Raw genomic sequence first — 18,011 nt, 5'->3', positions numbered from 1 at the left:
AAACTATACCACTTATTTATCAAGAGACCAAAATAAAAATTAAAAAAAAAAGCCCAGATGAAGAGGAAATTCTTGAAGTTCTGCCCAATTACTTGGCATGAACATTGGAAAATTCTAAATCTGGGAAGTTTATTATAAGAATTTTTTTGTTTCTATATAAAATCATGTATGTATAAGTTAGAAGTCAAGCCAGTACATTTGTTGTTTTTGGTAATGATTAAAATTTTTACAATCTTGGGGGCGCCTGGGTGGCTCTCATTTGAGCATCCAACTCTTGATTTCGGCTCAAGTCATGATCCTAGGGTTGTGGGATCAAGCCCTATGTCGGGCTTTGTGCTGAGCATGAAGCATGCTTAAAATTCTCTCTCCCTCTCTTTCTTTCTCTCTCCCTCTCTCTCTCTCTTTCCCTGCCGCTATCCCTCGACCCTGCTCACACTGTCTCTCTAAAATAAAATTTAAAAAATTTTTAAAAATGTTACAACCTATTGCATATCTTTTTTTTTTTTTATTTGGAAAATGCTGATTGCACATATGACAATATTCTCCCCCAACTCTGGTTTAGGATTTTATTAATGTTATTAAAATTTTGCAGATACAGGCATTTTATTGTGCTTTGCTTTATTGTGCTTTGCAGATATTATGCTTTTTCTTTTAATTGAAGGTCTGTGACACCTCTGCATTAAGCAAGTCTATCAACACCATTTTTCTGATAGCTTTTGCTGATTTTGTGTCTCTGTATCACATCTTAGTAATTCTTGCAATATTTCAAATGTTTTAATTATTATTATATTTGTTATGGTGATCTGTGATCAGTGATTATGACTTGCTGAAAGCTGAGGTAATGGTTAGCATTTTTTAGCAATAAAGTTTTCAAATTATGTTGTTCTTTTTTGAGATGATGTTCCTTTTTATTAAAAAGGTTTTTTTTTAATGTTTATTTATTTTTGAGACAGAGAGAGACTGAGTGCAAGCCAGGAGGGGCAGAGAGAGAGGGAGACCCAGAATCTGAAACAGGCTCCAGGCTCTGAGCTGTCAGCACAGAACCCGATGTGGGGCTCAAACCCACGAACTGTGAAATCATGACCTGAACTGAAGTCGGACACCCAGCCGACTGAGCCACCCAGGCACCACTAGAAATAATGTTCTTGCACACTTAATGGAGTTCAGTATAGTGTAAATGTAGCTTTTGTATGCACTGGGAAATCAAAAAAATAATTTGACTTGCTTAATTGCAATAATTGCTTTATTGTGGTGGTCTGCATCTGAACCTGCAATATCTTGAAGCTGTGTCTTTGCTACAATAATTTTGCTGCTGGATAGATGAGAACTTAGATTAATGAAGTATCAGGCAAGGACAAACCACCTGGGTAAACCATGGATACCTATCTCCATTTTAGAAAAGGCTTATCAGCTGCTCCTAGGAGATTGTGTATTTAAGAATATTCAGTTCTTTTGGAAAGCAAGTTCTTTATCTAATCCCCTTTGCAGATCTCTTTAGAATATTTTTTCCCATATCTTATTGAAATCTAGATATACAATACCCATTTCATGTCTTTTATAGTGCCAAAGAATAAAACAAAGAGCTTTAAAGAGGTTTTATTTTTCCTTTTCCAAAGCTGAGTTAATTTTCTTGCAAGCAAGGGAACTCCTACCAGTAAAGAAATTCACCTGAGTTGTTCATTGAAGGGGAAAGTCATGGTTTCTGAACTGTGAGAAATAGGGTTTCCTGGTTATGCTCTTTAAAATGGAAAACACCGGGCGCCTGGGTGGTTTAGTCGGTTAAGCGTCCGACTTTTGCTTAGGTCATGATCTCGCGGTTCGTGGGTTCGAGCCCCGCGTCAGGCTCTGTGCTGACTGCCAGCTCAGAGCCTGGAGCCTGTTTCAGAGTCTGTGTCTCCCTCTCTCTCTGACCCTCCCCTGCTCACGCTGTCTCTCTCTCTCCTAGAAATAAATAAAACATTAAAAAAAAAATAAAATGGAAAACACACCTTCTAGAAAGAACAGAATGAGCCCAGTGTTCAGTGCTGGCTGATGCTTAAGGTAGTCCATTGTCACTGGTCAGGAAAGATGCCTCAGTTATGTACGGCGTGCTGCACTGCTTACAGTTCAGGGCCTTCAACAGTTTTAGCTGGTGACCACCACTTGCAATAAAATTAAATACAGCATTTGCTTTGATATCTCCTAAATGCTGCTGCAAGTGAAAATTTTTCCTTATAATAGTAGTTCTATACGAGAAAAGAAATTAAGGTTTTGGCATTCTCTTTTTTTTTTTTTAGTCCATTTTGGCTTCTAATAATAATCACCCCTTTACTCTTAGATTTCAAGGCAAATAGGTATGGTACTCTGTCTCTAATCTGAACATTCTACTCTTTGGCTGAGAAAACTGGGATAAATTTACAATTAAGTTGTCACCATGTGCTTTAGATATTAACGCTATACCTTCCTCCTCCTCCTCCTCTTCATTTTCTTCATATATAAAGTGAGTTCTCCACAACCTATTTCATATTCTTTAGTTTATTCTAACAGATTCTTGTTTTACCCTGTGTCAGATTAGTGTCTGGTCCCACTGAAGATGACTAAATGGGAGGCTGATGAAGACTAAGATCAAACATATCAAAGATCCCAGGGTACCAGGCTATATTTGAGCCAAAGGAAGAGCCTGAGTGTTGCCAAGAAGATCTTATTTCCAAATGAGGTCATATTGTGACCTATTGGGAAGTAAGACTTCATTATACCTCTTTGAAGAGACACAATTCAACCAATAGCACACTCTAAAAGAGAAGCTGGGTTCAGTGGTTAGGGGTAACCTCTTTGAGGCTATATTATCTAGGCTAAGAACTAAAAGGTAGATTTGCATGAAGGGTCTGAACAAGAATGTTCCTGGCTGGGAGAATGGTGAGTAAAAGGTCACTGGGCAGAAAAAGGCCTTGGCTGTTGCCTCAGTGAACAGAAATATGGCCACTCTGGCTGGACCACAAAGAGCCAAGGAAGGAGAAAGGGGAGATGATGTTGGAAGGTGTAGGCAGGAGACAGGCCGGCAGACCATTGTCCTAAAGATAATAGAGTTTGGAGTTTATTTCCAGTGAATAGGAAGTTATTGAAAAACACAAAGCTGACATATATATATATATATATATATATATATATTTATATATATATTTAAGTTTATTTATTATACATATATATTTAAGTTTATTTATTTATGTAAGTAATCTCTGCACCCAATATGGAACTCAAACTCACAACCCTGAGGTCAAGGGTTGCATGCTCTCTGGCTGAACTAGCCAGGCACCCCTGAGTTATCCTTTTAAAGATGATTTTGGCTGTCATTTGGAGAGTAGATTGTGGCAGAGCAACAGTGGAAGTCGGGAGGTCCTCTGCTCATAGCATGGCTTTCTAGATTGAAATGCTAAGAAAAGTGAGACACACACTTATCTTCAAGGTCAGAACATGTGCTTGGGGGAAACAACAAAATTACACATATTAAATGACTTAAGATATTACAATCTGTGTTTTAGATGAATGATGTTCGCTCTCAGCATGCATTATTGAGTACCTATTAGATGTTAGGCACTGTGTTGGTATTGGAAACAACTGAAGGCAACAACAAGTGTGTTAGAATCTATGGGTGAGACAGATATGAGCTAAATGTAGAAATGGTTATCCCATCTGGTGGGGGACATGAATGAGGAAGTAGTCAATTCTGTTTAAAAAAACTGGTCAGGAAAGAATTAAGGAGGGAGACACTTTCTCTGACTCTTATACAACTACCTATATTTATCTGGCAAATAAGTTGGAAGACAGTAGGGCACAAAAAAAGGAGAGGAACTAGGGGAAGGCATACCAGGCAAAAAAGGAGGATTGGACAAAGGCTAACCTGTGTGATGAAGCAAGGCACATTTGGGGACTTTAAGACCTATATGAGCCCACAGCAAGAGTTTGGAAGAAAACTATATGGGGTTAAGATTTTAATTTTAATTTTTCATGGCTTTCTAGGATGTCTCTCTTCTATGTGTGGAGAATCTTCCACCATATGAGTTGGGGAGGCAAAGTCCCAACTTCCTTTTTTTAAATTTTATTTTTTTACATTTATTTATTTTTGAGAGACAGAGTGAGACAGAGTATGAGTGGGGGAGGGGCATAGAGAGAAGGAGACACAGAAACCAAAGCAGGCTCCAAGCTCTGAACAAGCGTTCAACACAGAACCCGACATGGGGCTCGAACTCACGAACCGGAGATCATGACCTGAGTCGAAGTTGGACACTTAACCAACTGAGCCATCCAGGCGCCTCCCCATCTACCATTTTGAAAGGTCTCTCTGAACCTTAACAACCAGAGTTGGGGTGAGACCCCTTGGAGGGGACAGTGTCATCTAGTATCCAGGGGTGGTGGAGCTGACAGTGTGAAGCCAGTGGCAGTGCCCAGTATCCTTAATGGCAGTAGTCCCTCACTGACCTGATGTCCTTGTGGCCAGACTCTGGGCATAGCCACACAGCTTTATTTCTCTGGCTTTCACAAGTCTTGTCCTTCAACTTTACTATGGACTCAGAACCACTTGAATTATTTCAGTAGGTCCTTTTTCAGCATAACTTACCTAGAGTTGGTTTGCTAAGAACTCCGAGTTATATAGAGTGGAATAGAATGAGTTAGGCAAGAGTGAGGCAATGTTGGGCCCTCCATTTCTTGAAAAATATAGCCTTTATCCTCAAGGCATGAGTAGCCTTTTTAAAAATTAAGTATTTTTTAAATTAAGCTTTTATTTATTTTTATTTTTTATAGTTTACTTATTTATTTTGAGGGGGACAGAAACAGCATGAATGGGGAATGGACAGAGAGACGGTGAGAGAGAGAATACCAAGCAGGCTCTGGAGCCTGTTGCAAGGCTTGAACCTACGAAACCATGAGATCATAACCTGAGCCAAAACCAAGAGTTGGACGCTTAATAGACTGAGCCACCCAGGTACCCCTAAATTAAGCTTTAGTTTTGACATAATTGTAGATTTGTGTTTGATAGAAATAATAGAGATCTTGTGGGTCCTTTACCTTCCTTCCCTCAGTGATGACATCTTACAAAACCACAGTGCTGTATCCCAACTCCAATATTAGCATAGATACAACCAAGACACAGAACATTTCCATCATCATGAGAATCCTCCTGTTGTCCTTTATAGTCCTATCCACCCCCTTCTCACTTCCATCTGCTCCTTCACCTCTGCCAACCACTAATGGAATCTCCATTTTTATAATTTTGTCATTTCAAGATGTCTTATGTTGTTACATAAATGGACTCATACAATTGGTAGCCTTTTGAGATCAGCTTTTTTCACTTAACATAACTTCCTGCACATGATCCAGGTTGCCATGGATATCGGTAGTTTGCCCATTTAATTGCTGAATAGTATTCCACAGTATGTATGTAGTCCTATTTGTTTAACCATTCACCCACTGAATGACAGCTGGATGTTTCCAGTCTGGAGCTGTTAAGAATAAAGCTGCTAAAAGCATTTGTGTACAAGTTTTTGTATGAACATGAATTTTCATTTCTCAGGGATAAATGTCTAGTTGTATAACAGCTATTTCATACCATAGTTATATGTTTAGTTTTATAAGACACTAACAAGCTGTTATCCAGAGTGACTGTACCATTTTACATTTCTACCAGCAGAGTGTGAGTGATCTAGTTTCTCTTCATCCTTACCATCCTCATTTGGTGTTGTCTTATTTTTTATTTTAGCCATTCTGATAGGTGTTTAGTGATAATCTCATTATGTTTTTAATTTGCCTTTTCTGATGGCTGATGTTGAACATCTTTTTGTGTGCTTATTTTCCAGCTGTATATTTTCTTTGGTTAAATGTCTGTTCATATCTTGCACCCATTTTCAAATTGGATTGTTTGTTTTATTACTGTTAAATTTGAGGAGTTCTTTGTATATTCTAGATATTAGTTTTCTGTCAGATACGTGATTTGCAAATATTTTATATACCTTTTCTCAGTCTCTAGCTTATATTTTCCTCCTCTTAACAGGGTCCTTTGAGAACAAAAATTTTTCTTTTGGTAAAGTCCAATGTGTGACTTTGCCTTTTATGGATTGTACTTTCGGTTAAGTCTAAGAAGATTTATATATCCCTAGATCCTGAAGATTTTCTCTTATATGTTTTTTCTAAAAGTTTTACAGTTGTACAATTTATATTCAAGTTCATGCTATATTTTGAGTTAATTTTTGTATAAGATATAAGACTTAGATCGAAGTTGATTTGTTTTTGTTTGTGCATGTCCAATTGGTCCAGCACCATCTTGAAAAAACTACCTTTCCTCAATTGAATTGCTTGTCCATCTTTGTCCAAAATCAGTTGGGCATATTTGTGTGGGTCTCTTTCTGAGTTCTCTGTTCTGTTTCACTGATCTGTGTGTCTGTTCTTCTGACGATTCTCCATAGTCCTGATTACTGTAGCTCTGTAATATGTTGGATACCAGGTAGACTGATTACTCCTACTTTATTCTTCTCTTCATCAAAGCATTTTTAAAAGGGTGCAACACTCTTCCTACAGATTGGAGGATGGTTGAGGAAGCTCGGAACTGGAAAGAAGAAGATTATTAGAGAGTCAGAAAGAGCCAAACGTGTTGAGTTAAGGCAGTATCAGCGGGGTAGAGAAGAAGTAGATAATGAGAGCAGATGCTAAACAGTTTGAATTCTTAGGATTTGTTCATTGATCAGCTATGGGGGTAAGGAGAAAAGAGGGGTTTAGGGTGCTTCTTAAGGTTCTAATTTGCCGTGAATTTGATTGAGACGAGAATATATAAACATAGAAGGTTATGAGAGAATCATAAAGAATGTTATTATTTTGGATCTGTTTAATTTGAAATTGAATGCCTTTGCACTCTGTATTGACCATAATTATATAGTTTGGTATCTCAACAGATCAGGTTGGGATGGAGGTGGAGGTTTGAGAGTTATCAGCAATTGGAGCCATAGATGCAAAGGGCAAGGCCATGCAGTGGTGTGTATTCCCAGTGAAGATGTCTAGCCAAGGTCCCCAGTTAACATTCATTCTGAGAGACAGGTGGAGGAAGACCAAACAGCAAGTTACTGAAAAGAATGATCAGATTAAAAAGAAAATCAAGAAGACAGCATTGTAAGAGGCTTAAAACAACAATCCCTGTCAGTGAAGAGTGGTCAAATGGAATGAGGATGGAAAAGGAATGATTTGATTTGGCAAATGGCAAGATATCGGTGACATCAAGTGGACCAAGTTGAGTGATGTGGCATGAAGTGAAGCCATATTGCAGTCTGAGTGAGAAAGGAAGAGAAACATGGGAAAGAGGGAACATTCTCTGAGAAACGTGGCTGGAGAAAGAACGAGAGAGGCAGGGTGGTACCTACAGTGGGAGAAAGGATTGAACAGTTGTTTTCTTCTTTCTCCTTTCTTTTTTTTCTTTTGTTCTTTTCTTTTTAATGCTTTAGAGGCTTAAGCTTGATTATAGGCTCTGAGGAAGGCAACTACCAAGAAAGTCAAGGGGAGAGCTAATTGATGGATCAGATCATAAAAAGGAATAATATCAAGAGCACAGGACATGAGATTTAACCATCTTTTCTGTTACTGAAAGCATATTGGTTAGAATAAGTCTTAGGTACATATAATAAAAAGTCAAAATAATTATCTCTTACATAGATAACATAATTTGTCTCCCATATTGCAAACAGATCTGAAGGTAGGTACTCCTAAGATACAAGTTTGGTTTATTGTTTTGCTCTTTGCATTTTTAAGGTCACCTTATGGTCCAAGATGTCTCCTGGAGGCTCAGCCATCTCATCTCAGTTCCAGCAAACAGAAACCAAAGAGAGGAAAGGGGAGAGGAATTGACATTCCAGCTAAGTCTGACTTCTTTAAGGCACTTTCCTGAAACCCCACTTGGGGACTTCAGCTTACTTTTTTACTGGCCACTCCTTTTTGGGAGGAGGGCTGAGAAATGTAGTCTCCAGATTTTGCTTCTATAAGACTCTGTTAGCAAGGAAAAAGAAACTGGATATTGAGTGAGGAAGTAGAAGCTTTTGCCCGAGGAGGAAAGAAAGTACGAGGATTTACAGATGTAGATACATTTTTTTATGCAAGAAAAGGAAATTGAATTGGTTAATGCTGAATAGCTTGGGGATTTCTGTGAATGTCTGCAGCAAGGTCATCACAGAGAAAGAGGGTTTCCACAGAGACCCCGAGAAGAACGGTGGACAATTTGCAGTCGTTTTAGGAGAAAATGAAGGGAACAGCAGCTGACCAGACTAGCATATAAAAGAATGTTGAGTAGTGCTAAGGGCTTAGCAGGAGTTGGAGATCATTAATTTCTCCTGGTATAAAACTGAAGAGCTGTGGGATTTTTCTGTTGCAGTGTTCAGCAAATAAGATACAGGAGCATGGTTAAATTCATTTCACGTTGTATGGGTGCTGGGTGTGGGGGTTGCATAAGCTAGAAAAACTTGAGGGAGGAAAACTTATTTTGGCAGAAAGCGCCAAAGAAGGGCTAGAGGAGGTGTGGGATTTTTATTAAGATCTCAAAATACAGGTAGGAGTCTGTTGGGAGAGGAAGGAATATTAAGCAGATGAATGACACAGGTGGTGGGAAGAGGTGGGAATGGACAATGCATGTTAGGAGACAGAGAGTCAAGCAATCTGGCTGAGTAGGAGGGCTACAGGAAGGCCATCATGGAAGGAGGGTGTGGACAGGGCACATAATAAAATTATGAAAGAAATAAGGCAAAATACAAATTCTTTAGCCTAAAATTCCAAGTCATATCCTCCAGGCAGTGGAGATCTGATGGAGGTTACTGTGCAGGAGACTCACATGGTGGCATTTTGTTCCAAGGATGGGAGGGAGATTGCCTGAAGGAAAGAAAACTGGTCTAGGAGGCTGGCTAAGGAGCCTGACATGCAGGAAACTATAAGAGAGGAAAGAAGAATAGAGTTAAAGGACAGAAAGTCACACTCTCCTCTGGGTTCCCAGCCCTGCTCACACTAAGAAATTCTTGCTCTCAATTGTGAATACTTGAATGGTGGTGTTCTCACTGCGGTGAGGTTTCTTTCTTCCTTTCTCTCTTTTTTCTTTTCTTTCTTTCTCTTCCTTCTTTCCTCCCACCCTCCCTTCTTTTCTTCCTTCCTTTTGTTTTCTTCTTTCTTTCCCTCCCTCCTTCCTTCCCTTTCTCCTTTCTTTCTTTCTTCTTTCTTTCTTTCTTCCTTCGTTTCTTTCTTTCTTTCTTTCTTTCTTTCTTTCTTTCTTTCTTTCTTTCTTTCTTTCTTTCTCTCTTTCTTTCTCTCTTTCTCTCTCTCTCTCTCTTTTGCTTCCTTTCTCAAATACTTGTGGAGTATTTACTGTGTACATACTGGATGGTGTACAAGGCACTGAAGATTCAGAGAAGGAAATCTGATTCTCATGGGGAAAGCACAAAAGAGAACCAAGTGGAATTTAACAGTTGACCAAATAGAAGTGTGTGTCAGGTTTTAGGGGTACACAGAGTAGGGGACACTATTCTATTGTGGCTGAGAAGGTATCAATGGAATCCAGTCTGGGAAAATCACAAGGAAATCATGCTGGGGGTGAGGGAGCAGGGAAAGGGGGGAAATAAAGGTGCAGGAAAGAGGGCTTCAGGAGCTAGTTGCTTGGGGAACCTGCATCACAGGGTTTGAGTGCAACAGCGAAGGGCCACGAAGTTGGAGAAGTTAACAAGGCCATATGAGTCCTGCTAAAGAATTTAGACTTTATTCCAAACACATTGGAGGGTCCTGAAAGATTTTACACAGAAGAATGACATTAGCTTCTTTTTAGAGTCATCAAAACTGAAAAGTTACAATCTCAGGGTTTGGAGACAAATTGAGACCAGGATGTTACTAATGGTGCAGTCACTTGATGGCTATGTGAGCTTGGGAAAGTTACTTAACCTCTCTAAGCCTCAGTTTCTTCTTTGAAATTGAGAAACAACCATCACCACTCCCACAGCAACAACAAAACTACCTTCCTCATAGGTATTATTATTTTTATTTTCTGAGAATTAAATGAATACCGTTTGTAAGATTCTCAGCACAGTGCCTGGCACATAGAGAGTCCTCTAAACCTGAGAGCTGCTCTTTCCTAGCACACATAGCACCTCCAGCATTATTACTGTTGTAAAAATTGCTCTGGGAGTTGTAAGCAAGGTGAGTCAGAGGTAGAGGACAAGCTGGAGGAAGGGACACTGCTTAGGATACCTTTGGAATAATCTAGTGAGGAATATTTTATTACTATTATTTTTATTTTTTGGTCCACTACTCAGCTGTCATTCAGGAGGAATAAAAAACAAAGTCTGTGGACTAAATGAAAAGGAAGACTGAGCAGAATTTGGCGATTGATTAGCTTAGAGAAACCAGGGGAAAGTAGAAGATGACTTCAGGGCTTTACGCTTGGGGAACTGCAGAGTTCTGGTTTTGTCTACACAAGGAAACCATTTCTCTCCCCACCCCGAGAGGCTCAGCTTTCTCAGACCATCGTTCACCTGACAGCTTTGGATGGTCAGCCGTTCTTTCCGTTTCATTCATTAGCTCAGCGACTGTGTGCGCAAGTCTGCCACTTTGTCTTCAAGAATGTCTTTTTCCCTGTCATAACCATAACGGAGGAATATTCTAATTTAAAAACTTCACATTTTCGAAGTCTCGAATGCCACTTACAAATTGGTTTTAAATACCTCTCTCTACTAGTTTCCAAATCTCATTTTATTTGTAGATCATGTGGGTGTGTCTGGAAAGGCTGTAGAATCCTATGCTTCTTTTTAAGGGCATTAATAGAATCCTGCACTTTTACAATTAATGTTGTGTTTGAAACCAAATATTCTTAGGGCTTCTCAATATTATGTAATTTCCATTTTATCTTCTTTTTTTTATATGTGGAGTAATATTTTAGGTCTCATATCACAGGTAAACAGACAACTAAAACTGGTTCAACTTTTGGCTCTTCTTTTCCTGCTAAAACAGTACTTCTACTTTGACTCTGAAGACAGAGAAACCTGGGAATGTGACATGAGATCTTGTTCTAAACAAGTGATCTGCCCACCATGAATGCTTGATTTTAGTACAAGGTTAGAGCAGATGGGGCTGAATGCATGGTTCCCTGTTGTTTTCCTTTTTCTTGAGTTTGATTATTCCCATTACTAAAAATGCCTTGCTATTTGGCAAATAACAGGAATTTTGAGATTGCTCCGGGGCTAGGTTAGCCAGGTTCAAGTCTCTGCCAACATTTAGAAAGATTGTTTTTTAGAATGAAACTTAAAAATAAATGTTTACTTATTTATTTTTGACAGAGAGAGAGAGAGAGAGAGAGAGAGAGAAACACAGAATCCAAAGCAGGCTCCAGGCTCTGAGCTGTCAGTCAGCACAAGCCTGCTGTGGGGCTCGAACCCACAAGTTGTGAGATCATGACCTGAACGCACGTCAGACGCTTATCCCATTAGGCCACCCAGGCACCCCTAGAGTGGACGTTTTTTAAATAAATGTCTTATATGAAAACAAGTGACACATCATAAATGAGTTGAGAGTGCTCTCTCCTAGTGAAAATGGCATGGTGTTGATCCACCCAAACTCTTTGTCCAGTTGTACTTGGGATCAAAGGCACACATGTGTAAGACAGTTTTCCCAGATAAGGAGAAGTAGAGCGAACCCCACTGCCTGTCAGGATGACTGTCCTGATCTCAATTTCACTAGCTCCTGAGGTCCTGCCAAAAAAATTAGTAAGAACTCGTGTAGGCCTGGAGGCCAACGTTGAACAGAAAGAGGCCCTGCAGCAGCACACATATGGCCCTTCTTCTCCTTCTGTCTCCTGGTCCCCTAGTGTGTGTGTGTGTGTGTGTGTGTGTGTGTGTGTGTGTGTATTTCAGAAATAGTACTTGAGAGATGGGAAATCAAATGTCTCTGTGGGAAAAAGCAGTGTTTCAGGTTCTCAGCATTTTAGTCAGCTGCTCTCATATTTTTCCAGACTGTAAATGTATTTTGAAGCTATTAAAATCTATTCATAGTGATGAAAAAAGGTAGGGACTCCATGGTTCTTTCCCAATTGCCATTTGTCCAGTAACAAATCTCTAAGCACTTTCATTAGCCTTTTTTATTTCCCCTATGGTGGCAAAATAATCCTCCTCATCTTTGTGGGGGAAACAAATCTGTGCTGGGAACATAACAAGAAAAAAATCTCCCTGTACTAGTCTGTTTGTCCAGGAGTATGGATTTTGGCAGCTGCTTTGAGTCTGGCTCCCTCGTGAGGTCGCTGGTCTCTCTTGGGTGTGGGAAGGGAGAGGTAGAGAGGCCAGGAATCTCTTTTAAATCACAGACAAAAGGAAACCAGGAAGTAAGGAGAGATTATTTCAGTCTGCTCATAGCTCAGGATGTTAAAGGCAGTAACCTCAGCTGGTTGGTTAACCATTAGCAAAAAGGAAAGAGCCTTGGAAGTCAGGACTGGCCAAACCACAGAGACGTACTTAAAGCAGGGAGAGAGCTCCTGGAAGAGGCAAGATGTGATCTTACCTGGTCTTAACCTCTTTCTCGTATTAACTTTTCCTTGGGACATAAAGCAAGATGACTCTTTTCTGTTCCCAGACGTTTGTCTAAATAAAGCCCTTTTAATTTTATTTTTGCTGTGGGATTCCTAAGCAGTCCAGAAGAAAAGGCATCTTGCCTGAGCAGCTGCCCAGCTCCTGCTCAGTTTTGCTCTAGGGCAGCCACTCAGGCCACAAAAGCAAGCAGGTGAGTGTCCCCAAGCGGGGCTCGCCGCAGGCACATCTGCCCCATTGTTGTGAAACAGGGCTTTGCACACTGTCCGAAGCCGGGGGAATTGGTGCTGACTTCCAAGCTGCCTGGTGGAAGAAGAGAAATTGGATCTGCAGAGACTGAAAGGAGAGGGAGAAGCCCCTCTCCCCTCCTCCCTACCAGGGCACCATGGGCAACGTTTGTCTGAGGTTCATGGCATACTTGAAACCCTGTCTCCCATGCCTGTTCAAGGAGGCCGACAAGGACAAGCCGGTGGTGATTGAGAACCCAGTGGCCCGCTGCTCCCCTGAGGCTTGCAGGTCACAGAACCAGGAGCTCGAGAGAAGCCGCGGTCACTACTTTGTGGCTCTGTTTGATTACCAGGCTCGGACCGCAGAGGACCTGAGCTTCCGCGCTGGCGACAAGCTCCAAGTCCTGGACACTTCCCAGGAGGGCTGGTGGTTCGCCAGGCACTTGGAGAAAAGGGGAGATAGCTCTGGCCAACTGCTGCAGGGCTATATTCCGTCTAACTATGTGGCCGAGGACAGGAGCCTGCAGGCAGAGCCGTGAGTAGTACAAACCCACACTTTATTTCTCAACTCTCTAAGGGCGGGTAATGAATTTTCCTTCTTATCTGCAACCTCCTAATCTCCAAAGAGCTGCCCTGAAAGTATGAGGAAGTACTGGCAAAAACCTTTTAATTGAAACACACCTCAGCTGTTAAGAGTGAAACCGGCAGGTAATTGTTGAAATGACTTCTATTTCCATACGTAACCCATGGGCCCTGGGTGTTCATCCACATAAACAAATTGTGCATCTAATACTCTACCTTTCCCTTGGCTGTAAAATATGCCTCACTTTAATAAGAGGACTGCATTTCATTTGCAGGTATATCATAGATATAAATCACACCTTCAAATCTAAAGTCCAGCTCTCTCTCTTTTAAAACTTTTGAAGCATCAACCCCCAACCCTAACTCTAATTTTAGTTCCTTTTCATTCTGTTAGATGCACACAGAGCCAACCAACATACAGGGTAACATTTAGAAGATGCAAATTTTTCATTACATTTTCCCAGTGAATCATGACTAGACAGTTTTCTTTGAGTTGTGTGTGTGTGTGTGTGTGTGTGTTTATATATATATATGTATATATATATATATACACAATGGCAGTATTTCCCCAGAGGAGGAGATAAAGACTCCCCTGATACCTGGAAAAAATCCTATGAATTACGGGGACCCACAGAGGAAAATTTTATATACACCCATCCATCCATCCATCTATGCCAGTGCCAGGCACAGTAGAGGCCTGGTAAGTGGAGGAGAGGGTAGGTTATGCTAGTGGTGGTTTAACATAAAGTAGATAAAGCACAGTCTTGACAATGGATACTTGAAATTTGGTGGTTTGAGAAGCAAGTGGGGACTGTTACTGGCCCTAACTTAGTTACTGCCTGGTTCCAGTGAAACCCAGGACTGGGAATGTCTCCCAGGACTTCTTTTATGGAATTTATCTTAGTAGAGGAACCACTGAGGATTTACTTATTTTCTTATATGTTTTTATTTTTTATGAGAACTGCAACATCTTTTATTGGCCTAAGGAATAAAGTGGCAAGGAAGTGCCATTGAGGCAGTATTGCTGCATTCCAAACTCAAATACAAATACAGAAGGAGGTTTGGTAATTTTTGAGATTCTTTCCAACACTAGGAACCTATATGTGTTAAAAAGGGGTCTTATTTTATGCCTGAATAGAAATGAACTGAAATCTACACTTTCAATGAGTGAAATTGATCAATTCTCAAATGAGAAAATCATCTGTTTGAACTCTTATTTTCTGTGCTAATCTATAGGAAGTGTATTTATTCACCAAATGCTTACTTATGTGCATTTATGTTTCCACTACTGTATGATTTATGGATATGGTATGGTAACATATGACATTTAAATGTATGTATGTTTTAAATTCAGCACAACATATGCATACTAGACAAATAAATACTAGAATATTAATACTAGAGTCTTGAACTCATAATCTAATGCTTTTATCATTCTATTTATTAATTTTTTCTTCATGATAAGTGTACTCTTTAATCCCAATCTCCTATTGCCCCTGTCTCCCATCCACCTCCCCTCTGGTGACCACCGGTTTGTTCTCTATAGTTACATGTTTGCTTCTTGGTTTCTCTCTCTCTCTTTTTTCTTTGCTTGTCTCTTTTGTTTCTTAAATCTCACATATGAATGAGATCATATGGTATTTGTCTTTCTCTGACTGATTGCACTTACATTATGCTCTCTAGCTCTATCCATGCAGAAATGGCAAAATTTCATTCTTTTTTATGGGTAAATAACATTTCATTATATAGATGTGTGTGTGTGTATATAGATAGATACATATATATATATATAGATATATAACATCTTTATCCATTTGTTTATTGATGGATACTTGGGCTGCTTCCATAGTTTGACTGTTATAAATAATGCTGCTATAAATAAAGGGGTGCATGTATCCCTTTGAATTAGTATTTTTGTACTTTTTGGGTAGTACATAGTAGTATGATTACTAGATTGTAGGATAGTATTATTTTTAGTTATTTGAGGAAGCTCCATACTGTTTTCCACAGTGGTTTCACCTGTTTGCATTTCCACCAACACTGCAAGAGGGTTCCTTTTTCTCTATAACCAGGCCAACACTTGTTTCTCGTGTTTTTGGTTTTAACCATTCTAATAGGTGCGAGGTGATATTTAATTGTAGCTTTGATTTGCAGTTCCCTGATGATGAATGATGTTGAGCATCTTATCATGTGTCTGTGAGCCATCTGTATGTCTTCTTTGGAGAAATGTCTATTCATGTTTTCTGCCCATTTTTAATTGAATGATTTTTTGGGGGGGATACTGGGCTATATCAATATTAGACTAGTTTAATGTGATACATATTAGTATTCATCTGTTTGTGTCTTTATTCTTGACTTGTCATAGTAAGAAAACCATGCTAATGCTTCTGGAGTTATTAGTGTCAAGGCAAACCAGTTCAAGGTTTTAGCATTTGATTTTTTTTTAAATACTAAGAAGTAAAGAGGTTAAAAAAAGAACTATAGTATTGTTAAAAGAGAAATCAATTTAATACTTGATTGTTATTCAACCTTGAAATGCTTTACCTTTCCTGAATATCTTGCATTAAATGATATAATAAGCCTGTTCTTAATGACTTATTTTGTCTCTAGGAAGAATCATTGTATTTATCTCACTTCAATTTGAATTCCTAGATTCTTTCATAGATGAGTGTTTTTCTTCAACATTTCAACATGAAATTTCTCAAAACTCTTGCTCTGAGAGTCTAATTACTCAGGACTCCCTTTATGTTTTTGATTCACAGTGTTTTTGGAGATATAAAGTTTACCCAGAAAATAATGGTATGAATATTATACGTAAATCTTCGAGCCAAGAACAATGGCTTTAAGTTCCATGATTTTATTGTAAAAAAGTTTAACTAATGCAATATAGTGATGAAAAGCAAAATAATCAGCAATTATATAATTTAGACATAGCATCATTTATCTACAGGGGGTTTAAAAAGTTGTTTGTCTAATTGTTAAGTGTGTATAAAAGTGTGTGAAAGTATTGAGTGAAAAGCTTCTTCTTTTCTTATTGCCATGTAAAGGCAGATTATTTCCAGTCCCTCTCCTATTCATCATATTATGAGCTGCTTTGAAAAAAAATTGTAATTTGTGATTTTGTTGGTAGTTTATGCTATGAAATAAAAGTGTTAGAATTTTCTGAAGTATAAAGGTAAGAGAACTTCTCTCCATCCATTTAGGACATATTTTCTTTAAAACATTTTTTTAATGTTTTTTATTATTTCTGAGAGAGAGAGAGAGACAGCATGAACAGGGGTGGGTCAGAGAGACAGAGGGAGACACAGAATCCGAAACAGGCTCCAGGCTCTGAGCTGGCTGTCAGCACAGAGCCCGACGCAGGGCTTGAACCCACGAACCATGAGATTATGACTTGAGCCCAAGTTGGACACTTAACCGACTGAGCCACCCAAGTGCCCCTAGGACATATTTTCTTAATTGTGCTCCTCTTTAATATGTCAAACTAGAATTTTGTCAAAATTTTATCTAACTTAAGGTCATTGCCATTCTTTGACTTGAAGAAAGTACTGAGAAAATGGTATATTCTTAGAAAGAGAGTTCTTTTACCTCACCATTTAAAAATAGAATTGGAGCTTCACTGTTTGGTTATTTGAATACTGCTGAATTTAATAACTATCCAATACAAGTTGTACATAGTGTTCCTAGTTATTTTCAAACTAGATGCCAGTAGACTTCTTTCTCAGCTGAGAAATGAAGCCACCTTTTGATCTTCTTAGTTAAAGGTAGAGTAACAATGTGATTTAAAAATTAAAATTATTATCAATCAGTCAATAAAGGCATCAGAATATATAGATTTTGAGTATAATTGGCATACAATGTAATGTTAGTTATATGACAAGTGATCGGATAAGTTGATATATTACTTCTGTTGACCACAAGTGTAGCTACCATCTATCCCCATATATCCTTATTATAATATCATTGACTATATTTTTTATGGTGTGTCTTTTATCCCTGTGATTTATTCATTCTATAACCAGAAGCCTATATCTTCCACTCCCCTGCACCCAGTTTTCCCATCACTCTCCTCCTCCCCTCTGACAGCCATCAGTGTGTTTTCTGTATTTATAGCTCTGATTCTGTTTCTTGTTTATTCATTTGTTTTTTATTTTATTTTGTTTAGATTTCACTTATGAGTGAAATCATGGAGTATATTTCTGTCTTAGTTTGACTTATTTCATTTAGCATAATACCCCCTAGATCCATCCATGTTGTCTCAGAGAGCACAATGTCATCTTTTTTATGACTACATAATATTTCATTGTATATATACAGCACATCATCCTTCTCTATTCATCTATTGATGGACACTTAGGTTGCTTCCCTATCTTGGTTATTATAAATAATACTGCAATGAACACAGGTGTGCATATCTTTTCAAATTAGTGTTTTCATTTTCTTTGTGTAAATACCCATTAGTGGAATTTTTTGATCATACAATATTTCTATTTTAATTTTTTGAGGAACTTCCATACTATTTTCCACAGTGGCTGTACCAAAGGCATTATAATATTCACAAACCAATCCGACATACCTGTTTTGGTAGTTTAAATCACTAGAAAAATCACCGATGGGCAATTCATTCTATAATTGTTCTTTTTAC

The 18,011-nt window shown here is 38.8% G+C and overlaps 1 protein-coding gene across 1 annotated transcript in view; it reads left to right on the top strand.

Moving 5' to 3' along the window:
* Positions 1–12,942: 12,942 nt before the first annotated feature.
* The window catches only part of FRK (fyn related Src family tyrosine kinase), a 98,256-nt gene continuing 93,187 nt past the window's right edge, over positions 12,943–18,011 (top strand). Inside the window, exon 1 of the mRNA XM_039222574.1 lies at positions 12,943–13,319. Coding sequence (XP_039078505.1) covers positions 12,943–13,319 — 377 coding nt within the window. The remainder of the gene's footprint in view (positions 13,320–18,011) is intronic.

The sequence above is a fragment of the Hyaena hyaena genome, unplaced genomic scaffold (assembly GCF_003009895.1).
Source record: "Hyaena hyaena isolate Hyena2069 unplaced genomic scaffold, ASM300989v1 scaffold_1159, whole genome shotgun sequence".
Taxonomy (NCBI): domain Eukaryota; kingdom Metazoa; phylum Chordata; class Mammalia; order Carnivora; family Hyaenidae; genus Hyaena; species Hyaena hyaena.
Note: the sequence above shows the minus strand (reverse complement) of the source record. Positions and strands in the feature narration are given on the sequence as shown.